The sequence below is a fragment of the Convolutriloba macropyga genome, chromosome 9, assembly GCF_964194025.1.
Source record: "Convolutriloba macropyga chromosome 9, txConMacr16.3, whole genome shotgun sequence".
Lineage (NCBI taxonomy): Eukaryota > Metazoa > Xenacoelomorpha > Acoela > Convolutidae > Convolutriloba > Convolutriloba macropyga.
The window spans coordinates 13,519,613-13,546,756 of NC_134476.1; the positions used below are offsets into that span (position 1 = coordinate 13,519,613).

General features: G+C 35.2%; 2 protein-coding genes across 3 annotated transcripts; one reads left to right on the forward strand and one right to left on the reverse strand.

The window, feature by feature from the left end:
- Window positions 1-1,394: 1,394 nt before the first annotated feature.
- Window positions 1,395-9,041, reverse strand: LOC142346129 (uncharacterized). The gene is made up of 4 exons (XM_075398635.1): window positions 8,816-9,041; window positions 8,036-8,177; window positions 5,311-5,452; window positions 1,395-1,819 (listed from the first exon to the last, which is right to left on the reverse strand). The coding sequence occupies exons 1-4, from the start codon at window positions 8,866-8,868 to the stop codon at window positions 1,632-1,634; spliced, it is 525 nt and encodes a 174-aa protein (XP_075254750.1). The 5' UTR covers window positions 8,869-9,041; the 3' UTR covers window positions 1,395-1,631.
- A 72-nt stretch (window positions 9,042-9,113) lies between these two features.
- Window positions 9,114-24,349, forward strand: LOC142345623 (KAT8 regulatory NSL complex subunit 2-like). Of its 2 annotated transcripts, none has more exons than XM_075397770.1 (5): window positions 9,114-9,526; window positions 12,234-12,484; window positions 18,681-18,761; window positions 20,077-20,458; window positions 24,027-24,349. In XM_075397770.1, exons 1-5 carry the CDS (start codon window positions 9,161-9,163, stop codon window positions 24,291-24,293), a joined length of 1,347 nt encoding a protein of 448 aa, XP_075253885.1. In that variant the 5' UTR covers window positions 9,114-9,160; the 3' UTR covers window positions 24,294-24,349. The 2 variants fall into 2 exon arrangements, with proteins under 2 accessions (XP_075253885.1, XP_075253886.1); XM_075397771.1 differs by having other exon boundaries at window positions 12,249-12,484.
- Window positions 24,350-27,144: the final 2,795 nt, after the last annotated feature.

Here is a 27,144-nt window from a genome sequence, read left to right on the forward strand (position 1 = left end):
CTTCTTTTGCCTGTTTAGCTGAGTAGAACCCACAGTGAAATGGTTGAGTCAAAAAGTCTCTGGGGTTTTCTCCGGTAGCCGCACCTGTGTCCAGACAACACGTCCATGGCCCTGATCACCTGACACCCGTCCACTCGATGAGTTGATGGCTTCCATAGTCATTGTCATTTTGCTTTGAGACTGAGTTTTTCAGCGATTTGGGAGGCGTTGTTGATTGATATTTTTCTCTTTTTGTCTCTTTTGTTTTTTAGTTCTCTCAACTGATGTTCTCAAAATTTTTCACGTTTGCATTGTCTGCATTTTTTAGCGATGAATAGGGTGAAAGCGGTGAGTGTTTAAGATTCGCTGTAATTTCATAAGATTGTTAGTGGTTAATTTTTTTTCACCGCTTTCAACACATTCATCGCTATTCTTACTTTTTTTGCAATATTTTCTGCGGTGGAGATATTTGGTAATTTTAGCTGTAAAGGTTTGCGATTTTTAGCGGTGATTTTTTTTTCACCGCACTCAATAAATGCGTTTCATCCATCATTGCAATTCTTACATTATTCAACTTAATTCTTAAATGTTTTGGCAATGTTTAGCGTTCAGAACTTGAACTGGGAAATCGTTCACAACTCGAACTTGGAAATTGGTCACAACTCGAACTGTGGTGCCCAGGTTATCGCGGACTAACCTCTATGGGACAGAGCTCTTTAGCTTTCCTGTCGTGCGAATTTTATGTAGCAGATATTTTTTTCCATAGATTTGTTTTCATACTTATTTCACGGCTTTTGCATTGGACATTATTTTATCAAAAATATAGTCAAACAGATTTTGTAGAGCCTGAAGCCGCAATGCAAGTTCTTCAGCTATCCACTTATAACGTCAGTACTGAAGCCAACCCGAGTCTTGATTATTCTTTACTCGAGACGAAATTCGCAATTTTAGGGATTTCCGGTGAGACCGTTGACCGTTTCTGCATTTGTCCTCATATTTTACTTCATTTTATTGATGACTTTGGGAAATACAGAATGTTTCGTGCAGATCTAGATCTGGAGGGATCACGGACCAGCCAATATTCAAACTTATCATATGAGGATAGTTTTTGCCCCCTCCCCCCAATTCCTAGATTACCAGTTTGCATGTGGTTGGTGTCCCCAAAATAGGATTAATTGTTTCTGATTTAAATAATCCCCCACCCCAAAAAACGGAACTTTGTTTTTTTCTGGAATTTAGAGACACTGTTTTGAGGTTGAATCTGCTAGCATTCGTGGTAGATCAGAGATTAGATGAATTTTTGACCTGAAGTATTACGAAAATTAAGTTTGATGAAGCCGTTCGCATCAATGATGAGCGCCACTGTACTTGAACCAGAAATATTCCGTGGGTAATTACATTATCAGCAAAGAGTAAATGGTGATATGCTTCGATTTCAAAACCTTGCTGCATCATTATAATGGTCTGCGCGTAATTGTGCATGTATTTATATGAAATTCAAACAATATGCTGGAGGGCAAGATGTACGGGGAGGACACATTGAAAAATATTCAAAAAACTAACTGCTTGAGCCCCCTTTTCTCAGTTCAGCCAAAAATAAACTACTATATATCAGGGGTTCTGCAAAAATACTAAAGAACATCAGCCCAATATTATGATTGGTTTGTTTTGGATAAAATATTTGTGTTTCTCATATGAAATAGGAAATCGTTCCAGTTGATTATCCCGTCCTCATCTTTGTCTCCTTCTTGTAGCATTTCATCCACCATGTCCTCTTCAACCTGCTCCTCTCTACTTCGCGCAGAGCAAAGGCGCTCTATTGACTTCTTGTTTATATGTCCTGAAACAAGAGTAATTATATCATGAATGCATGGATTTAGAATATTTGATAGAGATGCCAATTAATTGCAATTACGCTTGCCGATTAATTGATAGCATGAACTTCCAAAAGTCAAGGTTCAAATTAAAAAATTAAACTCGACTTGTGCCCCAATTGTTTGCCATAAATCGTCTCATCTTTGAAAGTATTTTTTCAACCTATGAGCAATCTATGTTCCTTTCTGGATCCTGCCGTTTCCGATCGATCTTCTTTCTCATTGGATGAGTCTAATTGAACAAAAAATGTCGCTAACAAATTGTCCCCTCTCAATAGTTGATTGACAAGATGCAAATTAATGGCAATTTTTCGAATTACATATTTCAAACAATTGCAGAGAAAGAGAGCAATTTGGACTTCTTTATAATATGGAGCATCAAATTTAAAGACCGAGCCCGCTGAACAAAGGCTTAATTTTTGACAAGAAGGCTCCCTTGCTCTGTGCGTGGCACAGAATGTTCCCTCAATCGCTTTTGAAAGCATTTTATATATAAATTATCGAAATTGGTGTTTCAGAAACGTTTGTTTTAGCACCAAACATTGTTTTTATCAAGCTGTTTCGAAAAAATCTAAAGTTTGAAACAGAAACAACAGAGAAAAATATTTGGGTTTTCAGAAGAACCTGAGTAACCATTAGTTACGAAATACTTAGTTGCACTTAAGCTAGGATAAACATGGTAAAGAGTTGTCGTAAAATATATTATCTAAACACGGACTGTTTTAATTTTAATTCTTTTGCATTATTGGTGATTTCGAATGAGCTTGATCAGTTTTTTCTATAACTCTTTCTTTGATGTAACGCTCTATCTATCTCTCTGAGAAATTAAAGATTTATTTTAACAATCCAAAAGTCAAATCGGTGACTTCTGATTCCAAGTTAACTGATTTTCATATTCGCTAGTTTTCTCAGCAAGGAGGCTTCAGTCAAAAACATTGGTTAACTGGCTGTAGAAGTCACAATTTTCTTAATAAAGCAATAATGTTTTCATGTTTCATCTAAATATTCGAAAACGATCAAAATCAATAAGGAAACAGCGGAAGCAGAAACTTTGAATAAAATGGAATTCTGACTAACTGTTGTTTTTCTTGACTACAGACATGATCTGTTAACGATGAAGCAAATGGGGTTACAAAATCGAGAAAGAAAGGATAAATGTACTATTTGAAACCTGTGGGTTCACAATAATGAAAAATTATGTTGATACACAGATTGAGCTAAGAACCCTAATGAGGCACTCACACTTCATGTTGCAATAGTTTAAACAAAAAAGACTAATTTTCGACAATGTAGCAGTAAAACATATGTGATTTAAATAATCAAGAGGTCAGCTCTCTACTTCACGGCTTAAGAGATGTTTTTCTGTGTGACAACACTGAATTAGTGAGAAGTTTCTGGTAGCCCATATAACTGAAGTGAAATAAGAGCTGTTTTTTTACCTTCAAATGTAGTGTTTTATGTTAGAATTTTGGCTTTAAAACATTGAGAACGATTATTATTAAGCATCAAATCTAAAAATTGCAAACTCGAACTTTTCTATTAATTTTGATATAATTATAAGCTACCCACAAGAACGGTCAAAAAGAAGGCAATTTTATTTACTGAAGAGAATTTCAATTGTTTTTGTTTTTTTATAGAAAGACGAGGCGTTCATCAATAGTGAGATAAAAAAATATATATTAAAAAATAGAACTGTAAATTTTTTATACTGAAAAAAGTGGACATTTTTAAGAACATAGAGAGACAGAACAATTGAAGACCTAATGGTTTTAAATTGCTTTAATTAAAAACTCAAAAAGCTATCAACAATAAGAAAGAAAACAGATCAAAATGAAGAGAAAATATAACAGAACAAAATTTAAAAAGTATAATGCTCTGTTTTCAAAACGGCCGTTTCCAGGCAGGCAATCTACTTGAGTATAAATCAATCTGAATGCAAAAAAGTGCCTATTTTTACCACGAATTGTCATCCTTACTGATAATCAGGTAAGACGGGAAACAGTTTTTTTCAATGTCAAAAAATCTCCGAATCATTAAAAAATGATTCACACAGTTGAAGCTAAGCAGCAATGGAATTAATTTGTTAATTTTAATAGCAGTTTTAAAGCGTAATTTTTAAAGGGTGGGGCAAGTCAACAGACTCGCTCGCGGAAATGCAGTTTTTGGTCTCAGAAATATCTGTTCGCGTCCTGAAGCCTATTTTTTGTTACCTCTGCTGCCTCACTGCGATTATACGTTCTGCTACGCGATTTGCCACCTCAGCTTTGACTTATAATTGACCTCAAAATCATCAAAAATTTTGAAGAGTTATTAAAAATGACTGCACCCAAAATTAAACTGAATCATATGAAATTGGAACTTAATAAAAGCTGAGCACCGAGAACGCGGAGCTGCTCCTTACAACGCATATTTGTTGTTCTGACGAATAACACAAATTTGAGAAAGTTTCATTAGTTCCCTAAAAGATTTATATTTCAAAAATTTGAAAATGTATTTGATTTATTTTTCAGGTCTCAGTGTATTCCAAAATGTGCAAAATGAGTCTTTGTTGATTGGTGGTCAGTAAATTGTACACGCGGAACAAGTTGTTGATTGGCGGTCAGTAAAATGTACACGCTAAAGTTAAAATTTCTCAGTTGTTTAGGTTCGATATGAAAAATCGTGAATTTCATCGTGAAGTTTGACATCTTCAGTTTGATACACCATATGCTTGTCTGGGATGACCTCAAAAAGTTCAAAAAATGTCTGAAGAAAAAAAAAGTGGGGCTAGCATTAAGTTCCCATCTTTTCAAAAAAAATATGAGAACAGCTAGATGAAAAGGATATGATATTCAATTCGTATATCATAGATCTTATTAATCTAGAATTTACGCCTTTATTCAGCGCGTTTTAAACTTTTGTGTCTCCGTAATTTTATGCAATGGTTGTAGAGGGATAATTATCAACATAATTGAAGCCAAAATAATAGAATATTATGAAGAGAAACCAAGATTTTTTATCAAGGAGAAGGATGAAAGCAATGGTGAGAGGAACACTATAAAAGATACAAATAGGTAAATTAAACTAAATGCCTCGTTTCGTCGATAACCGCTCCTGTTGAGGCATCAAACATTTTTGCGCCGCCTTATTCTCCTAGAGACTCGAATGCAGAAACTATAAATGTGTATTAACAGAAATGGTTATCAAGTGTAATGTTCTATTTTTTTGGCCATTTCTAGAATTTCTGAAAAGAATTATACCCAACCTCATTTGTTTTCTAGAAATTGAAGCAACCGGCTAAAGCTCGCATGTTTGTTGGATTACCCACCGAACAATCTGTTGAGTAGCTACAACTAACGATCTCACCTATTTTTTCACAATGCGAATTGTCCATTTGGATAGAATCTCTCAGGGTAAGCTAGTCCTGTTATAGTTATACTAAGCCCAATGTCAAGTTTGTCCAATGATAAGTACGAACCTTCACTTTCGCTGTCCACAAGTTCAAACCCATATTTGCAGTCGTCTTCGTAAAATTTCTTGGAGTGAAATTTGAATTTCATAGCATCAATGAAACTTTGCTCGGTCATCTGTAACAAGCCTGTCCGATTATAGTGTGAGTACTTTTCAAATCTAGAGAAATCAGTATCATTGAACGGATTGCACAACTTTCTTTGAAAAGAGTAAATTCGGTATATAAATAACCAAATAGGTTAATTTCTGTTACATATCATCGTATTAAACACGTGAGTTCTAAATTTGGAAAAAAAAATTGCATGTTTAATGGGCCTCTCGAAGCGCATGTTTAAGAGCCGCATTGAGCAGCATGGTTATGCGAATATATCGAGAGAGTTTAGTGAACTAAAAGGCTAAAAGTAGATGGGCGAGAACTGAACCTTGGACAAAAGACTGTTAGTCAGGTGCAGTTACCACGAGGCTAAGAGGCCTTGAAAGTATGCTCGCCAAGAGGGAGGATTAACTGTCCTGGGTACTACGTGTTTTTAATTGCTCCCGATTCAAGTTTGAAGTTCTTATTAATAGCCGCACTGCGATAGCTGGGGCTATTATTGGCCTTCTCTTGGTTTTTTTTACAATTCAAAGAATTTGAATTGTATTGGGGCGCTGTCTTTTTTTAAGATCTGTTCACACATTTTCATGATCTTTGAAGTCAAATTGGAGTAGTGATTTTGGTCACGCCGAAACAGGAAATGGAGCGAAAAAGCGAGTGGTTTTGCGGCGTGACTTTTTTTCGCTCTAATTTTAAAGTAGAGTGAGAAACCGGTGTTTGAACAAAAATTCGGTTTCTCGGTAGCGGTTTTTTGTTCACATGCTGCAATTTAACTCTGATTTTTACTGTTTCTTTCAATTTTTTGGATCGGATTTTTTCTAAATGTTTTTCCCAATCTATTCACAGCTCAATGTAGGCCTAGTTTTTTTGTTTGAATTAAATTTTCATTTCTCGGTAGTGGTTTTTTTGTTCACATGCGGCATTTTGACATTGATTTTCTGTTTTTTTTTCTTATTTTTATATCTGATTTTTCTACAAAATGGTTTTCTCAAAACACTCATAGCCATTCTAGGTCTAGTTTTTTTGTTTAGTCAATAAAAATTCTTTGAATTGTACGTCAGGACTTGTCCTGCTATGTTTTTTATTTCGTCGTCAAGATTTTTGTTACGACCATATGATGTCACAGCCACTTTTTGTTCATTCGTTTATGCAATTTCAACTGAATTGCATGCGTGACGGCATTTTTCGCTCTTAGTGGAGCGAGTTGTTTTATTATTCGCGTGATTAAATTTTTGGTCACACTTGACTTACCTCACTCTCAAAAATGACTTCCTCACTTTGAAATTGACTTTCATTTACTTTAATTCAAAGAGATAAGGTCAAATGGGTGTGTGTCACTCTAAATGAAGGTTATTTGAGATCAGCTAATAGAGGCAGCATTAACTTATACAGATTTTAAATCAAAATATAACAGATCAGCTTTCAATGAAAAGACGAATTTTTTGGTCTGTCTTTTTTACTGTTTTTTTAGACTGCAGATCTACAAATCTATTGCGGCTATTTTCTGGCAATCTGCCAGCTATGTTTGTAAGTGTGTTTTTCTGCAAAGTTTTAGCCGTACGGATTGCGCTATTCTAGAACACACTTAGCTTTCAACTAAGTTTTTCACGCTAATCTTTTTGATGTATGCGTAATCTCAGAAGCTTTCAATCTGAAATATGTTAATTGGTAAGATCATATCGATTGTGAGAAACTATGTTTTTTAGTGGTTATAGCGCAGTTCGTAAGATGAAAGACTGCTAATCTGAAGCTTGAAGTGTTTTTCTGTTACCATTTTCCGTAAAATTGCTATGAAACGAAGTTTTAAGTAGTTTTAGTCGTTTTGTCCTATATTCCTTTTTATGGTAAATATCAGTCGCAATTGAACACAAAGGTCAACAGCCCTCCTAACGTAACATGTTTTAGTGGTCCTTAATCAGGGAACCTAGCGTAATAAATGCGTTTTGAGACGCGCATTACCATCCTTTTTAAGCTCCTAATGTGCGCTGTTTTTGCGCTGATTAAGCTTGCGGTATAGCAAACTCAAGCAAATCACAAACGCCATTATCCAGAAATTTGCTGTAGAAAGAGCAAAAGACAAGTGCAATACACATAGATAGTTCAAGTTGTGAGACTTATGGCTGCTAAACGAGGGGCATGGGTTCTAGCCCGAGTTGGTGCGAAACAGAAACCTTTACTTCTTTTAAACCTTCTATTAGTGTAAATGATCTTCTGGTTGTGGTTTTGTGGGCCTGATAGTTCATTTAATTAAATTTTCGTATTTGTTTTTAATTGAATGAATTTGAGAATTTTGGTTGCACTACAGAAGTCATGCTTCTTAGTCCATTTTTTTCTTCTGGCACTTTTGTATGTGTGTGAAAGCCTTGTGAAAGGGTCTAACAACAATAGCAAAGTTTCAGTCTTTAATTTTCAAGTTAAAATTCTTTTAATTAAATTTATTATGATATGAATTCAAAAAGATAATTATACCTTAAATCCGTTGTTTTAACTTGCTGTGTTTAAAATTCGGTCGTACAAGTTATTGCAAATGGAAAAAGAAATAATGAAATTGCGGTACAGATAAAAATGGGCATGATTTAAGTCAATACATTGTAGTAACAACAATCGTTTGTCGGATGGAGTTGTCAAAGTGGGTTCACCATATAGTGCTACAATTACCTAATGGTTGAAGAACTTTCTGTAAACTTCTGACATCGGCTAATTGACCGCCCTCCTCTGCAACTGTTCGGAAAACTTTCGAGAGCTGTTTGATATCATTGCTGTCTAGCTCTGGCTGAGGCCTGAAAACAATTGTTAATAAAAACAATATTGCGCTTATGTAGTTTCAGAGAGCAGGTATGGCCAAGGCCTTCTGCTTGTCCTGATTTTATGAATTGTGTGCAGTATGTAGTAGTGTTTTGTTATACTGCAGCAAACTGTGAAAAATTTAGCACATGCGCCAGGGCGATGCGAAAAAGTTATATGGGGGGAGTAATCCAAATATGAAATCACAATTCGTATAAATTATATCTGATGCTATTTGACGATACGGCGAACACCATCGTGTTTTCCTAAACCGATGAGACATTAGCCACTGAATTACGGAAAAAATTGCAACGGTTCTGGTTTCTTTTAATGTGTAGCTAGTACCGTTTGCGAACAAGCTCAATGTTAGGAAGAAATTTACCTTATTTGTGCGTAAACAGATGAATATGAAACTTGGCGTGATATGGAGCGGTGGAATTATTGCATGATCAAAATTTAGAAAGCCAAAGTAAGGATGAATCGGAATTTGGGTCTGTTTCGCGTTTTTCTAAATTTTAATAGTTGCCGGTGAAACTGCCCCTTTTACTGCTTTCGGAAATTTGACACTATTATTTTTTCTTTTTTTTTTGGTGGGGGGGGGGGGGGGTGTTTACATTTTTTTACTCAAACTTACCTGAAAATTAAATAGTCTTTGCGTATTCTATCTCGCAGCTCCTCGGTTGCCATTTTGTAAGATTAACTCATCGGGCACCGAAAGAGTAGTATCGTAATTGGAATTCTGAATGTTTTCGTGCACAAAAAAGTGGCTTTCTTGACAAATTTGACACTCAAACAATTCTACAACTAATTTGAAAACTGCTATGTTTAATGGTTTACGTTAGATACGTTGTTTTTACAACTCAAATGTACAGCGGTATATTAAGCTTTTTAATCTCAGGCTTTATAAAAGCTGAACTCGGCTCTTTGTATGTTGCTTTTGTAATGTAACGATTATTTTTCAGAACTGTTTGATAAAAAAATGAACCAACCAGCATCAATGAACAGCCAATATGGTGCAGTACAACCAAAACGTGAAGGATCCTTAACTAGTTCTCAAGCTAGTTATAAATTGACAATCCCGAAAGAGAAAATGTGTAGTTTTAAAAAGAGAATTTGTCGCCGACCATGTGTTAAATCGAGTGATTTTTGCGAAGTTCATGTTCCGGTATGTGCAATTGATTCGCAAAATGGTGAGAACCAAAAAGAACAGGGGCGATGCTCATTTGTGGCCCCACGTACTTCTAAGCAGTGCTGGAACCCTGCGGTTTTCTCAACACATAGAAGTAGCAATGGCAGACTAGAAAAGAAAGTGGGTCGACAGTTCTGTCGACAACATCGAACGCAAGTATGTTTACTGACCTGAAAGCTTTTTTTGTTTGTCTGGCATTGTGAACAGATATCAGTCTTCACATCAGAAACGACAGCTTATCAGTTAAGACGCTCTGAATTATTTGTACGTCAGGAAAATCTTACTCTTTTAGAAATCAACTTCTGGTCGGCTAATAGCGTATTTTGTTTGTAATTTCGGCTGAGTAGATCCAACAAAAATTACCCAGATTTGTTTTCCTCTTGAATTCCTGCTTCTTTGGAAACTCAATCAATCTCACTCGAATTTTTTTGCTTCTGGTTCAAATTAAGACATCAATTACAGATTGCTTACTTCAAGCGGTAAATGAAAACGACTTCAGGTTTCCTACTGAGATTTCATGTTCAATTTATATCAAGTATGTGGTCAATGCATATTTGGAATGTCACTACAGTATCAGGGTCTTTGCAATTAAAACTGCTATACAAACTAGCGAGAATGGTACCAGCAACCAGCCACTGCGCTTAAATGGTGCTATTTTCTATAAGTGTACTTCTTTGAAAGCATTTGCTCCATATTAATCGGTCGATTTTTTGAAAGTCTAAAATAACTATAAGGAATTCCAATCCTCTCATAATTGGATGAATAGAAATGATATTAAAATTGTATCGGTTGATCCCCTTAAATTTTGTGTTTCGCCTGATATAATTTCATTGAAAGTGCTGGAACGAGTAAAGATCTGTTCAGTAGTTCTGACTCTGTTAAATTACTGGACCTGCATTTTGCATCCAAGATAAAATAGAGCATTACTGGTCAGTACAGACTCCCCAAATCGGGCATAATTGACCAATTCGTGCAAGTGGATTTCACGTCAATCTTAATACATTAATTCCGCGTAAAACACTTATGTTCTCTAAGTTGGCTTGGATTGAAATATTTTGAGGGGATTAAGTCAGTCTTGTCCATAAACTCGTTTTTGTGAAAACACTGACGGATTAGTGCAGGTGTTTCTCACAGGCACAAGTAAGTAGATTTGACAATTTGAGTAATTAGATTCTGCAATTTCAGTAATTGAAGTCCCCGATTTGCGTAATTAGATTCAACAAACTGCGTAGATTCCACAATCTGCGTCTTTGTCATTATTTAGTGCCAGTAAGTGAATAGATACATGGGGATATGGTTACATGAATCTACTCTGTTCACCCCTGCCCTCCCCCGCCCAGCTTAGTGGGCAAATAACTTGACCCCCTCCCATCTCCCCCGGCGCACCTTTTTTATATAGTATGCTATATAACAGTTTGTAATCGCGCATAAACAACTGGATATTAATTGAGTGTTTTCTTTTCAGAAAATGTTTTTGGAGGAAAATTGTGCAGTTAATTATTTGAAGAAATTTCGGCTTTCCTTCTAATAAAAAGGAAGTTTGTTAATCTCACAAATTTCTCCTCATTTTAAATTTTTTTTGGGTTTTGAAGAAGAGTATTTTCTCAGTTTTTCTTTGGAGTTGAATCCAGTGAGGCTTGTGAATTAGACTGGGGGAAAATTTCTGCAATTATTTTAAAAGTTTTTCCTTTCTTTCTAATAAAAGGAGAGGTAATTATTTTCAAATTTTCCCTCATTTAGAAATTGATTTCGGGTTTTGGAGAAGAGAATTTTCTCTAGTTTTAATTAGAGTTTAAAACAATAGCTGAATTGATAAGCATTAACATTTGTGAGAACATCAAAGTTACGATATAAGTTTTTCTTTTAAATCCCCCCACTAGCTTTTAATTCGTGCGTGTTTGTATTTTTAATTAATAGTTTTATCATTTATGTACTAATTGAAGCCGATTATAGTTTCAATGTTTTAATCACGTCTTAGGTAGCCAAAATTGGCACCTAAACCAAATAGCGCTATCTTTAGGTTTTCGAACTAATTTATTCGAAATTAGAATTAATCGCCGTTGACATAAATTAACCTCAATGATGGGAGAGGGTATGTTTGCGCATTTAACCATCGATTAAACATGTAAGTGCATTTCACGCAATATTGCTTTGAATAAAGCATTTATGAATTAGATAATTTAGAATCGTTTTTCATGCTCTGTTCAATCTACTGACAAAATTCTTTCAATTTAGGCCATATTGTTTCGTCTGTATTGTCCACAAAGTGTTCTGTGGACAACACTGACGGATTAGCATAAGTGTAGCTCAAGTTTCGGTAAGTGAACTCCACCGGTCTAAAATAAGGGAGAATTTGAACCCAATTATGGGGTCTGTTTTGACCAGTAATGGGAAAATAAAATATTTCCATAGAAGCACCGAATTATCATATTGTGAGAATTTTCTAAAGCTTTGTTTTGTAAACCTCAGTAAACGAAACGTTTATCGGCAAACTCTTTCCATTAATTTGAAATCTTAAATTTCTTTCTGTTTTTTATTGCCGTTTCTATTATTTTCGTTGAAAAGATTTCTTCCATTTGAGATAAGAATTCAAGTATAAGCTCTTGACTTTGCATTGCTTGCATGCTTTTTAAAAATTTGCTAATGACATATTTGCACTCCCATTCCGTTTTCTTACTTGCCATTCCGGTCACTTGCCGTTTTCATACAGAATCATTTACCATGTAATGGCCCGTATCCTTTGGCGTGCTCTGTATACCTGAGAAATACTTTGTGATTAACTTCAAAAAATCAAAATAAACGTTTTAGTGTTGCAACTTTGACTTAGCGAATCATTTATAACAAATTCTAGTATGTGCTCTAGTTCTTGGTTGCTCAGAAAAGGAGTTCACATGTTCAACGTCTGAAGTCGAAAGCCATCGTTGACAAGTACACTCGAAATTTGAAGCGTCTTTCATCAAAGTCAGCACCTCATACTGTGCAACAAGTTATTGACAGTCCAGATAGCAAAGATGAGAGGCCATTCACTGGCAGAATGTCACCTCTCTTCACATGTGAACAACTTGATGACTCGCTCGTTGACATCGAAGACTCTGATGAAGAGATGATTGACAGGTTCGTATTTTTAAGGCAATTCTTGCTTCGATTTTGGGATAGTTTCTGAACCCGAACCCAACCCCCCCCCCCCCACCACAGGTTATTGGGCATATATCTTTTACGCCCGCAGGTGGACATGCTTTTTTAAACCTTGTTCCGTGCTATATGACAACACATAATTTGTAAAGGGGGCATGAAAGCACCGGAGGGGCGGGGGGGGGGGGGTCAAATAGATCCCAATTCTGCTACCAATATAATTATTTCTTTCAACTGCTTCAAAGCATTACTTGACTAGGCTTCTTTGAATCCTATTGATGACCTTTCAGATCTGAGTGACATTTTGATATAAATTTGATTATAATCTATCTTCTATATATTAATCGCGTGAACACATAAGGCGGCATGTTTTAGAGGCATCACTGATGAGCATGTTTTAACAGTACTGCCGACGAGCACGGTTAAGCAGTTGCCTAATTGGGGTTAATGACCGAAAAAGTGTGCTTTAAGGTCATTAACCGATTAATGTTTCTAAAAGGTCATTGACCCAAAAATGTTGCAAAAAGGTCATTGACCGAAAAGTTTTGCCAAAAGGTCATTGACCCAAAATGTTGCTAAGAGGTCGTGTCATCTACCGAAAAAAGCTTTGCGAAAAAGCGTGTTATCAGAATTTATGAAAAAGACAGTAATCCGTGTTGCAATTAACCAGGAGAATAGTGTCGAAAAAATCATTGGCCAATTAGTTGTTCAATAAAGGGTTTGAGACCAGAAACTTCTTCAGAAAACGATCTTTGACCGAAAAGCTTTTGATACTGAAAAGGTAAATGATGGAAATTGTCTCAAGACAAAGAGGGTTCTATGACCGAAGAAAAGACATTGTTTTTCGTAATTCATTGTCAAAAATTGTTATTGATGAAAAAGGTGGTGTTGAAAACTTGTGAAGGAATAGTCACTCACCGAAAACGCCATGGATTGCAATTTGGATGATGGAAATTTGTTTTTTCAGAGTTTCACTGTACAAAAGTTTTTTAATACAGATGAAATCAGCAAACAAAGTGTAAATGACACGAAAGCTGCCTATGCAAAAACCAAAGTTGAGTGCCAAAAAATATGTATGACAAAACTGAGGTCTTGAATAATTACAAATTTTTTTGCACCTAGAAGACTTGTTTACATTAAGGGTTGTTTCTAATAAATTATTGCATACAAAACATGATAAAATTATAATCTACCTTCTTTAATTTTTTCGAAGAAAATTTTGTTGGTGGCATTAGCAGGCACTTTAACTTTAAAAGCATTCGCAAAGGCTTGCCAACGATTACTTTGAGCACATTTATTGTCTTGGGCACATCCACCGTGTTGTCACTAGCACATTTATCCTTTTTATGAGAACCAGAATTCATTGTCTCACCCAGGATAATCTGTTTTCTCTTCTTTTGAACTGTAGTGTCTCTCCATCTCTTCAGTTCCTTCCTCTATCTTTCTTTTTTTTTTGTTGTTTGATCTTCTGTTTTTTTGCTCTTCAAATGTTCTCTAACTGTAATATTTTTGAACTCAAATTTTTGCTTTTGTTTTTTGCGCCTGCTCACTATCTCGCTGATCTTGTACTTTCTCTCTCTCATGATTGAGGCTTCTTTCTTTTTTCTGTCCCATTTGCCTTCATTCTATCGGTTTCTGTTTTTTTGAGTTCTTTCTCTCGATCACTTTCCTTTTTCCTCCTTTCTGCCCTTTTCTTTTCTGGGCTTTTTGCTAACTTCTTTTTTTTTATTTGTCTGGTTTTGATTCAGAATTTTGTCCTATTGTTTTTTTGGGGTGGGTTCCTGATGTTATTATGGTTTCTGTTGCATTGTATTCTTTCTGTTCTTTTCTCTTTTGCCAATTCCGATTTTTCGTTCTTTTTTTCTCGTTAATTCCCATTTGGCTCCCGTTTGCTTTCTCCCAGACTCTTGTTTTTTTCTGAGTTCCTTCACTGCTTTCAACCTTCTTTTGTTCTGACTTTTTGGTTTTTTCGTACTTTTAATCCTATTTGCTCTCCACTCATTATATATTTCTGCTGATATCGATATCTCTCTTTCTCGCCCTCTTTATACCTTATTTTATCTGTTTTGATTTTTAATGCTCTGTGAGAACGTCTATTACTCTTAACTCGCATAAAACTTTTCTTTTACAAATTTGGATCTCCATTTTTTTAGTGTGTCCAAAGTAGTTTTGCAAAAAAATTCATCGAAACTTTTGCATGTACACCAGTTATCACGAATAAGTTTTCAATGGAATATCAATAGTTAAAGTTTCAAGTTAAGATGCATTCAGATAGCCTTTACGGACCTGCTAGTTATAGTTATAAATATGATTTGTAGTCTTTTTGTAATCTTCACGATCTTTGAACATGCAATGTTTTTTTTTCAAAATCAATTTTTTAATCTATTTACATTCTGAAAGAGTAAAATGGACTAGCGGGAACTATAGCTAAGACTTATCACAGGTTAACGCTTTCTTTCATTTTTACATTAACTAGCCGCTTGAATGATCAAAAAGATTGTAATACGAATAATATTGGGGAACTTTTCCGTTTGTGCCCCCCACCCCGTACGTTATGCTCCTTCCAATTACAGAGCATTTGTTATTACATGATGGTAAATCATTATGTAAAAATATGGCACGTGCGTCTGGGGGTGCAAATAATATCTGGGGGCAAAAAGATCCAATATTTGTAGACAAGTAACAAACTAACAGATCAAGGAGCGATTGACTGATTACTCGGAACTACATTAGATAAAATAATAATGTTGCATCTCGGAGTGTGTTCGAATTAAATAGCAACATTGTGTGATTATCTGACCTCGCTGTATACCGCACCGCGGATTAGACAACTGACGATTTTTCGAGGAGAATTAAATGAGATTCCATTACACCACTGAGGTATACCCCAAAATTTCGGCTTAGTAAAATTCGCTCGAAAATTAGATACAGAAAATGAACGAAATTAGGAGATATCCTTTGTATCTTACTTTTCGAAAAAGGGGTGCCGCCAATTTTGCGAAATAAAATAACTTTCAAATCGTAAATTAGGTTACAAGTATTAAAAGTATCTCTAGCCCTCAATTAAGCCTAATTAAAAGCGCGCATTTTGAGCATGCATTGATATATACTCTGGAATAAGCACTTTATTAAAGATTTAATGGAAGCTTTTAAAGCTTTAAAGCGATTTAAATACAAACAACTTTGAAGACAAAGTCGAAAAACCGAGTCATCGGTTGTTTCCCGAAAAATCCCTCGCTCAAAAAAGGGGGCTTGTATATCGATGTTGGACTGACAAACGCAGGGGCACTATAAACTGGGGCACTGTTGTAAAAAACAAAGGGGTTTTTGTTAACCAAGAAGGGAAAATCGACTTGAAAATCCGACAAACATCAAAAAATATTGAGGGATTTTTCAGAAAGTCAAATTTATTTTCTGTTTTTAATTCACTGAACAATAAACTTATTTTACAAAATTATCAAAAAGTTTTTTTGAGTTTCTTTAATAACGTTTTTGTTTTTTGTCAGTACCTCAGTTTTCACTATATTGTCTGGTTTTGCAATTTAGTCCAACTTTTCTAAAAATTCGTCTTTTATTTAAAAAGTATTATGTGACCTTATTGGTCAAGGAGTTGTAGAATGCTGCTCACACTATTTCCGTAGTTTTTCATATTCATATGGATTGTATAAACCAATATTTTTTGCTCTGGGGTCAATACTTGAAAAATTGGTACATTAGAAAAGTAAAATTGGAAACTCAAAAATTTCGTGTTTTTTATGTAAAATGCCTTCTTATTTCTCGACTATTGGGTCTAGGCTCTTCACAGTGATAAAAAAACGTATGGCAGCCTAATGTTGGCCATGATGCAAATAAATATATGATTAGTGTTATATAAAGTCAAGTTTTGCAATTTCGTCAAATGTTTCTAAAGTCGTTTCGTATTTAAAAAATATGATGTAACGCCATGGGTCAAGTTGTCGAATGTTGCTCATATTTGTTTTTGTATTATCTCCTATTCATGTGGATTGTATGAAACCAAAAATTTTTGCTCGGGCCATTACTTGAAAAATTGGTACATTAGAAATGTAATTTCGGAAACGCAAAAAATTTGTTTTTCATGTAAAATAGAAATTATCTCTAGAAATGTAATAGCAATTATCTATTAGATATTTAAAATAGGAAGTATCTCCTATTCATGTGGATTGTATTAAACCAAAATTTTTTGCTCGGGTCAATATTTGAAAAATTGGTACATTAGAAATGTAAAGTTCGGAAAGGCAAAAAATTTGTATTTTGTTAAGTCTTCCTCTTTCTCGACAACTGGGTCTAGGCGGTTCACAGTGATAAAACAAACGTATGGCAGCCTAATTTTGGCCTTGATCTAACGAAATTTAAGATAAGTGTTATATAAAGTCAAGTTTTGCAATTTGGTCAAAGGTTTCTCTAAAGTCGTTTCTTATTTCGAAAATATGGAACCCCATGGGTCAAGGAGTTGTTGAAGGTTGCTCGTACTCTTTTCGTAGTATCTCCTACTCATATGTATTGTAATAAACCAAAAAAGTAGCTCTGGGGGCAATTCTTGAAAAATTGGTACATTAGAAAATTAAAGTTTGGAACGCAAAAAATCAGTCTGTTTTTTATGTAAAATGCCTTCTTATTTCTCGACTATTGCGTCTAGGTGGTTTAGAGTGATAAAATAAATGTATGGCGGCTTAACGTTGGCCATGATGTAAAGAAATTCAAGTTTAGTGTTATATGAAGTCAAATTTTGCATTTTCGTCAATTGTTTCTCTAAAGTCGTTTCGCATTTCAAAATGATGCCCATGGGTGAAGGAGTTGTTAAATGTTGCTCATACTGTTTTTGTAGTATCTCCATTTCATAGAGATTTTAGTGAACCAAAAATTTTTGTTCTGGGGTTAATACTTGAAAAATTGGTACATTAGAAAAGTAAAATTCGGAAACGCAAACAATTAGTTCTTTATGTTAAACGCCTTATTTCTCGACTATTGGGTCTGGGCGGTTTAAAGTGAAATGATAAGAGGAACATGTATTAGGCTAACTGTGGCTATGATGTAAAGAAATTCAAGATTTGTGTTATATGAAGTCAAATTTTGCATTTTCGTCAAATGTTTCTCTAAAGTCGTTTCGCATTTCAAAAATATGATGTAACCCCATGGGTCAAGGGGTTGTTGAATGTTGTTCATACTATTTTTGTAGTATATCCTATTCATATGGATTGTATTAAACTAAAAAACTTTTATCTTTGGGGTCAATACTTTAAAATTGGTACATAATATGATGTACGTCCCAGTGCCACAAATACTTTTTTTTCTGAAAAATCCCTCGCTAAAAAAAGGCTTTGTTTGTCAATACGGGACTGGCCAAATCTTTTTTCACTGGCCAAATCTATTTTCATAGGCCAAATCTATTTTCACTGGTCAAATGTATTTTGTGAAATGTATGATATACGTCCCAGTGCCAGAAAAACTGGTTTCTTTCCGTAAAGTCCCTAGGTCAAAAAAGGCTTTGTTTGTCAACGTGGGACTGTTTTAGAATCAATGAACCGGCTAGGAACCCTTTAATAAGTAGTAATAAAGTAGTAACAAGTACTAGTAGTAGTAATAAAGCTTAAATAATCACTTTTATGCTCAAAAACGCGCATTAAATTAGGCTTAATTGCGGATTATAGTGCGAAATCGAGTTACGTTGCGTACCAAAAAACGATACATAAATGGAGCAGATGCGTGATACAAAATGCGCGAAAAATAGGATACATAGCTTGTACTTTTATTTTGCGGCTAAGACTAGGACACTTTTGCGAACACGGGTTGCTAATTTCTTTTCAATTTTTCCGGTTTCTGCTAAAATAGCTATTTTCCGCAATATTGTTACACTGTCTATGTATTAACGTAGGAAAAACAAACACGAGAAACAAGGATCGGGCATATTTGCCCGTGACGATTTGGGTATACCTCTGCGGTGTAATCTCAACAAGTGGATCTATTCCGTTTGTGCCTCCCTCCCCGTGCGGTGCATAGTAAATCGTTGTAAAATATGGCAGTGCTTCTGGGGGGGGGGGGGGGGGGGGGGGGGTTGCACACATTATGCACCCACTAAGCGGGTGGGGGCGCAAACAGAAAAGATCAATAAATAGAAACATGCTTTCGGTTGAATTGCTTGCAAATGAGTTTGATTTAGGCTGCCAGTGTCTGGTTTTCAGCCTGACTGTGTGGAGAATGATTTCGAGACCAGAGACACTACGAGCAACGACCCTCTCAAGTGAGTTTGAGCTTGACTTAGAAAATATAATGAACAGCATAAAGGGACAAATATAATGACAAAAATAAGAATTTATATGGGTGCTCCTAACTCATATTTGGGTTGCCCAAAGAAGTTGTGTAAACCAACTAATTGCGCTCATACAATATTTGTAGCAATTATTTGGGTCTTTTCCGTTAAAGCTCCCCACAAGCTTAGTGGTCAGATAACCTATAGCCCCCTCGCCCAGTCATGGTAAATATGGTTACATGACAATTTACTCAATTCCATTTTACCCAATGCCAATTTACCCTACGCCATTTTACCCAACCTGCCATTTTACCCAATACCAACTTACCCAATGCTCTTTGATCTTTTTGTTCAAGTATCCGATTGCAGTCGCCATTAGCAGTCGCTATTACAAGGATGGTTTAAAATGTTTGTGGACAATATAATCCGATGTTCGGTTGTGATAGTTTCATATCAAGTCCCACAGGCCATTTAATTATATAGTCGGCTAATCCCATGTTCGGTTGTGATAGTTTCATATCAAGTCCCACGGGCCATTTATTTTCTAGTCGGCTAAATAGTCGTTCTAGTTAATTTAGCAATGGGGTAAATTGGGTAAGTTGGCATTGGGTAAAATGGCAGGTTGGGTAAAATGGCAGGTTGGGTAAAATGGCATTGGGTAAAATGGCAGGTTGGGTAAAATGGCATTGGGTAAAATGAAATTGGGTAAAATGGCATTGGGTATAATGGCATTGGGTAAAATGAAATTGGGTAAATTGTCCTGACACCGGTAAATATACTATAATGGGAGTATAGTTTCATGGAGGGCCATAATGGGAAAGACGCAATTATTTCAGTTCGGTGGTATTTGTTCTTCATTCATTTTTTCGACTGACCCTTAGTCTTCAATTCCGAAATTTGAATTTTCGTCTATAGATGTGGGGTAAATAGATAAAGCGAGCGCCCGAGGGCATCAAATCGATGTTCAGTTCTCTTTCAGAGCCGAAAACGATTCACAGGTGAACGTGAACGATTCGCAGGAATTTCTGAAACGCTGGCCCGTCCCCGCCCGCGCGCCTTGCCCGTTCACAAAGCATGTCTATGAAAAATTTCAGCAGCGGGATACGTTTAATTGCTCCGTATTAATGAAGCGATAATAGTAGTTGTCTTCTTAATGCAAAATTATTGCTTGACCGTTTTCGTTCTAAATCGTATGCTAACTACAACCAAAGCAAATCTCTCGCCAGACGTTTGAGAGCAAGATATTCACAGGTAGTCAGTTATGTTGATATTTATAAACTTAGAAATAATTCATAGTGTTATTTAGACATGCGTGTATCTACACCTCTGAAGAAATTGGTCGTATTCTGTGTCTGAAAATGAAACGACTGCAGCAACTATACAAGCAACAGTTTAAGTTTCTGGAATATGAGTTAAATCTAGCTAACGTCGAATGCATTAAACAACTAGCAACGCTGCCCAAGAAGTCGCAAATTAACAGCCAATCACAGAATGGAATTCAGAGCCAATCAAATGAGCAATCTTCACAGACTCTAGAAGCAGATGAGCATGAAAGGTCAATCAAGTTTCTGAAAAATATGCGACGTCACAGAGGTCAAGAGGCTCTGCTAAAGTTGAAACATGACCAAAAGAGGCGAATATTTTCAACTACTGAAGAGACTAACACCTATAACAGTAATATTAATCAGGTTAGTAAGAACAATTGGGCGATTATGATATTGTTTTTTGACAGCTTCAAAACAATGTGCGGCAAGTTTGTGATTTTACTTCGCATTATGGTGACTCGATTAGTTACATTGATTATTAAGTTGTTATAGCGAGCTGTTGTTGGCCTTCTCTTCATTTTTTACAATTCAAAGAATTTGAATTGTATTGGTGCTCGGATTTTTTACTCGAATAGGTGAAACGTATTTTTTTAATCGATGACTTCTAGTTTCACAGAATGCAGTCAAATGCCACACGTGAAAACATTGTTTAGCTCAATCTGTGGAAAATAAAAATTCGAAAGCAACGAAAATTTTTGAAGTGGTTTATTATAAGCTGAGCGTAGCTATAATAATTGTGGTTTCTGTATAATCGCAGTGGAACAGCATTAGGCCTACAGTAGCTTGTTTTCAGCTGCCCTTTTTCTTATTATTCCCCACATTTCAGACTGTTCTTTTTATGAGCAGCATTGCTCTTTTTTTGGTGACTGTAGCCACTTTTTTTGCGTCTGAAACTTTCACGTGGTAGCATCATTGCAGCCAACATTGGTCAGGCTATGGTCAACCTGAAGCTATGGTTAAGTAAGAGCCCAGCCTTACACAGACAGCTTCACGGAGGCAGGGGATTGAACTCTCAATCATTGGCGTGTGAACCACACACCTTACCTCTCGGCTATCACGCCACTATATTGCGGTGCTCTTTGTTTTTTACAATTCAAAGAATTTGAATTGTATTGGGGCGCTGTCTTTAAGATCTGTTCACACATTTTCATGATTTTTGAAGTCAAATTGGAGTAGTGATTTTGGTCACGCCGAAACAGGAAATGGAGCGAAAAACCGAGTGGTTTTGCGGCGTGAAATTGTTTCGCTCTAAATTTAAAGTAGAGTGAGAAAACGGTGTTTGAACAAAAATTTGCTTTCTCGCTAGTGGTTTTTTGTTCACATGCGGCAATTTCACTTTGATTTTTACAGTTTTTTCGATTCTTTGGATCGGATTTTTTTCTAAATGGTTTTTCCAATCCATTCACAGCTCATTCTAGGCCTAGTTTTTTGTTTGAATTGAATTTTCATTTCTCGCTAGTGGTTTTTTTGTCCACATGCGGCATTTTGGCTTTTATTTTCTGTTTTTTTTTTCTTATTTTTTGATCTGATTTTTTTTTAAAATGGTTTTCTCAATTCACTCATAGTCCTTTCTTGGTCTAGTTTTTCTGTTTAGTCAATGAAAATTCTTTGAATTGTACGTCAGGACTTGTCCTGATATGTTTTTTTGTTTCGTCGTCTGACGCTCTTTTTTCGTTTTACATTTGTTCACACAGCAAAGCTGAAAAAGTCAATTTTTCTGAATGACTTCTTCCTCTCACTTACGGCATTTGCGCGCGTGACGTCATTTCTCACTCGTTTTAGGAAAAGTTTTTAGGCTATTTGCGTGATTGGATTTTGATCGTACGTGACTTACCTCACTCAATAAAATGACTTTTGCACTTTAAAACTTAAGTTTAATTTGAATTAGTTTAAGGTCAAAGGAACTCATGTGTGCAGTAAAGGTCCCTAATAAAAGGCTTCTGCGGAATGAATTTCAACAAGCTTCATTATTTTATCGCTGAATGTTTTTTACCTAGTTTTTTGGGCGGCGTCAATTTTTTTTTCAATTTAGATCTGTATCTGTTTCTATCTGTATTATATGGCACGCAGGTCTATTCTTTCGGAGCTATTCCGGCAATCTGCCGGCTATGTTGTTACTATGTTAAACGGGAACGAGAAAGGTTGATTTATGAACATTTGCTAAGCGAGAGATTTATCGCTTGCACCATTTTAAAGCAAGTTTTTATCTTACCTTTATGGCGCTTTTTGGCAGTTATTGTATTATTTTTGAGTTACTTTAGTACATAGAGAGTTTAATAGTAGCATTTAATCTTTCTGGTAGTTTAAGTGACTTTTTTGACGGGAATCAGTGCTGCATTTTCTTCAGAAAATTAGTTGACTGGTTTTGTCCCTTTTCGATGTTTTGTCCTATTTTTTCTGGTTTTTTGTTTTCAGAAATAGCTCGTACAATTATTTGCTTACTAATAGTTGAGGGATGTGTTACTAGAAGGAACCATTTCAATGTTTAAAAGGCCACATTATTTCAAATAAATGAAGTACTTAGTTTTTTTCTCATTTTTGTTTCTATATAGCTGCGGAGATGTAAGCTGAGTGCAGCTATGTTGCGTTGTCCCTAGTGCTTCGTTTTGACGTTGTTTTTTCGTTTTACATTTGTTCACACCGCAAAGCTGAAAAGTCAAATTTTCTGAATGACTTTTGGATCACTAATGGCGTTTGCGCGCGTGCCGTCATTTGTCTGATTAGAATTTGATCATAGGTGACTTACCTCACTCAATAAAAGAATACTTTTTGAGCTTTAAAACTAAATTTCATTTGAATTAGTTTAAAGTCAAAGGAACTCATGTGTAATAAAGGTTTCTAAAGAGTGAATTTTGACAAGCCTTTTTTATTTATCGACGAATGTTCATTAGAGAGGTTTTCATAGGCTTGAATATTTTTCAGCTTATATCTTTATTTGTTTCTATCTGTTTTGTGGCAGGCAAGTCTTTTGGGGCTTTTCCGACAATGTGCCTGCTATGTTTTTGTTTGCTTAGTGTTTGGTGTTCAATGTGTCCTGGGACGCTTTGGTAGTCACTTATTGAGAGAGCATGGCAATAGAAGTGTTTTTATAACAATTTTTGTGGATTGGACATCTTGTCACAGTTCATATGTGACTGTATAAAGTTTCAAAAAACAAATTTTCTCAAATTGAAAATAAGGATGCTTTTTGCCTCGTAAGTTATATCGCTGTTTATATTTTTTGTTTTTGTTTGTCTATCATGTAGCAGTTCATTGATTGAACAGAATAATAGATGAAATCATAATTGCCAATAATTGAATTGGAGTCACAACTTATGGAGATTTATGGAGGAAAATAGATTTCAGATAATCTCAGCGGCTCTGATATTTTAAATTTTTAACTTCGGATTTTCAGCTGCCGAATAGTTTTGAAGATATTTATTGTTTTTGTTAATGGATTTTCCGATTATAGCTTTAGAGTACGGCACTGCAGAAAAATTATTTTAAGTGTTTGAGGGGCCTGTGTTTATCGGAATACTTTTTGGCGCATTAGATTATTAATGGATTGAAGCGAGGACGAAGGCCGAGTTAAATCATTAAAAACGATTGTCGAAAAGCTAGCCTAATGAACTTTGTCGCGTATTTACAGCTGTTCATGAAAAAATGTTTTCACTTCATTAACAATCTAATGACACCCTTATAGACGTGGAAGCAGTGTACAGCTCTAATTAATAAAATTTTAATCCCGATCTTTTTCTGAAGAAAAACGTGCATTAATGAAAAACTACAAAAATAACATTCATTGACCATTCCAATATTCTTTGTAAAGCAAAGCAAATCTTTTAGATTTGCGCATCTTGGCCGAAGAGATCCGAGTTATCATTCCACTGAACAATCCTAAGGTGTTCATTGCTTATGGTCAAATACCTTTTTAAACCCAAGTGTGTTTCAGGTGCAATCAAAATGTTCCTTCATCTTGGCCTCCAAAAGCTCTCTTAGATGTGGCAAGCGAACCGTACCAAAGAGCAAGTACTGTCTAGACCACATAGTGAGTGACAGAAACCAAGTTCTATTCAGTCAATGTGCGATTGTGGGCGATGATTCGAAAAATTGCACAACTATTTTAAAGCCATACTTGTTTGAAAACTCGTGTGATTTGCACAGGAAACTTCAGCCTGTTGTTTGTTCTATTCTTCCGAGCCAAGACTACAATGAATGAATTGTGTATTGTTTTGTATAGTTAGTTAGCTCTCGTAAATTTAGTTTCGAAAGTTTGGCTTTTGAAATCAAATCTAAGATGAAGCGTGGCGCCTAAATTATCCACAAATTGATCCCGGAAAAATTACTTGATTAAATATATACACGTAATTAATTGGAAACTGTTTGAGAACCTCAGAATCAGAGCGCTATGCCGCCCTACGCATTTTAGCTTCATTAGGCACTTAATTTTTTGTTTTTTCCTTTGATAATTCGGATTTAGGCATGGCTAGTTGATGGAAGATGTGTGAACCTCACTTAACCGAACTAGTAAACGATTTTCAGCAAATCTAGATCTCATGATTTTTCTTTGATCGGCAATTTAAATAATAGCACGTTTTTTTCTTTTTGAAATTCAATCTTGTTGACTTGTGTTTGAGAGCTGAACAATTTGCTAACCTAATCATTAAAGCTAACTCGACCAGGAGTTTCGCTAAGGTGGGATGGCTCATATTCCGACTCCGCTCATTCACGCTCTTGTCTGCATTGTTTATCAATTGGAGCAAAAATTGACTGTTTTAAAGAAGAGGTTCATTTTTTGTTATTAATAGCCGCCCTCATCTTCTCAGCCGGCTATTATAGTGCTTCTATTTTTTTTACTTCGTCGAACTTTTTTTCGCTTTACCCATTTTGCTGCTTTTTCGACATTTTGCGTGAAATGTTTTTGACTTCCCAAGGCTAGTTTCACTCTTCTGTCATTCTGCTCAAAGTCCTTTTAAACAGCAGCTGCTCAGCAAAGCAATTCAAATTGAAGAGTCAGTATAGAAAATCAAAGTCAGAATTAGAAACGGGGTAAGCCCATTTTAAGATGCCCGGTACTTGAACTTTGTTCTCATAAGTTTTAGATACTATCTATAATGCTTATTGGTATTGATACTAGAACCTGTAGCCTCTCACTGAGAAACAGGAGTATGTTCAATTACGAAATGACATCGAAATAAATCGCACTTAAAAATGTTTTTATACAAAAAGCAATTTTTGTTGATATTTTCTTTTCTTTCAATCCCAATAGAGTTATGGGAATCAACGGCGGCTATTTTCCGGCAATCTACCGGGTGTGTTTTTAAATTTGATAGGTTAATAAAAAAAGCAACAGACGTCTAAACAAAAATTTTTTTAGAGCAGTGAGATCAATTTTTCGAAGACTCGAAAGAACAAAATAAGAGATATGAAATGTACTCTAAAGCATTTTTCAAATAGTGCAGAATTTTGACGAGTGCTGCCCCGTTTTAAAGCTAAATCTCATATGGTACTGTATTTTAAATAACAAGTGGTCTCTACTTAATTTCAATTAGTTTCTAAATGCTCAATTTAGAGTTATAAGTGATTGCGGAAGTTTAAAAAATGAGTTGGATTTAAAAATCCGATTGAAAAAGTTTAAGGCAGCAAATAGCTCAAAATTCAGCTATAATATTTTTTAAAATTATTGTGCAGTCAAAAAATCTGTTCACTAAACGCTAGTCATTGACAAAAATTTATGCTACAATTCCACTCAATATTTTTTATCAGAAAGTAGCAAACTGACAGAAAAGAAATATCTAAATCCAAAACAAAATTTTCATGAAAACAGGTGGTGTCAAAGGCAACAAAAGTATGAGTTGCCTATTAACCAATCCAGACAACCGTTTCTAAGCACCATTAAAACAACTACGTCGCTTTTGTGAGGATCAAAAAATCATTTTTTATAAATTGAATTTTGATAGATTCTTTAAAAAGGGACAAGTTTGTATAAGCGAAGGGTTGATACCAATGAGATCAATTTTCCTTAAGCCACCATTATGTACACTGGAACACACGGGTAAACAGAAAAAAGATATAATGAAATTGTTCAATTCGTGTTTTAAAAAACAAAGTTCTCAAATTAGCAATAAGAATCATTTACAAGTCAAATCGACGAAACAATGTGAATGGGATTTTTTCCAGAACCTGCTATTATTTTTGAAGCAAAGATTAAAACCATTCAGTGTCAAATGGACCTCATCAGGATTATCATTTATGTTTTCCTCGAAAACTTATCTAGCTTGTAAGTAATCCGAATAATGGACGCATTCTATTTCGAACCACTAGCATTTAAAACATTTTAAAGTAAGTGGAAACCCAAAAATATTTTCAAAACTCAAACAATTTTTAAAATTTCACTAAATGAAATTGGGTAAATTTTATATCAATGATTATCTATCAATACAATTGAAAGTCAGGTAAAGATCTGCTTCTCAGATGACTTTTGAAGACTTTACTAAATCAGGTTGACGGACAATACAAAAAATAACCAATCAACTCAAAATTCAGTTAATGTTTAATTTAAAGCAAAGCTTTGAAGTCCAGTCATTAAAATTGTTAGCAATGGAATTATACCTTGATAAACTTCCTGTATTTCACTGACGTCAACGCGAACTTTCCCTACGCATACTGTGACAAAACTAAAGAAAAGACATCAATAGACGAATTCAGAAATTTACTAAAATGTTTACAAAAAAAAAGAGTTTCCGGGTGAGCATTTCCGAAAACTGTTTACTGGGTAAAATAATTATTTTTTTAAAAAATTAATTAGTACTTCAATGAGATCTGTTTGTTCAGGGACTCAGTAACAATGCAAGATACAAACAAAAAAAACACTAAGTTTGAAAAAAATTTTGTGTCTAAGTCAAAATAATCATTAGTTGACTACGGACGAATTACGCCCTTAGCATATTGTCACAAAAAAAACACGCATCGACTTTTTTTTTACTTCAACAGAAAGTCCGGAAAAAACAGAAGTCAAAGACCGCAAAAGAAAGACGCTCTGAAATTAGACAAATCTAAAAGTTTTTCAT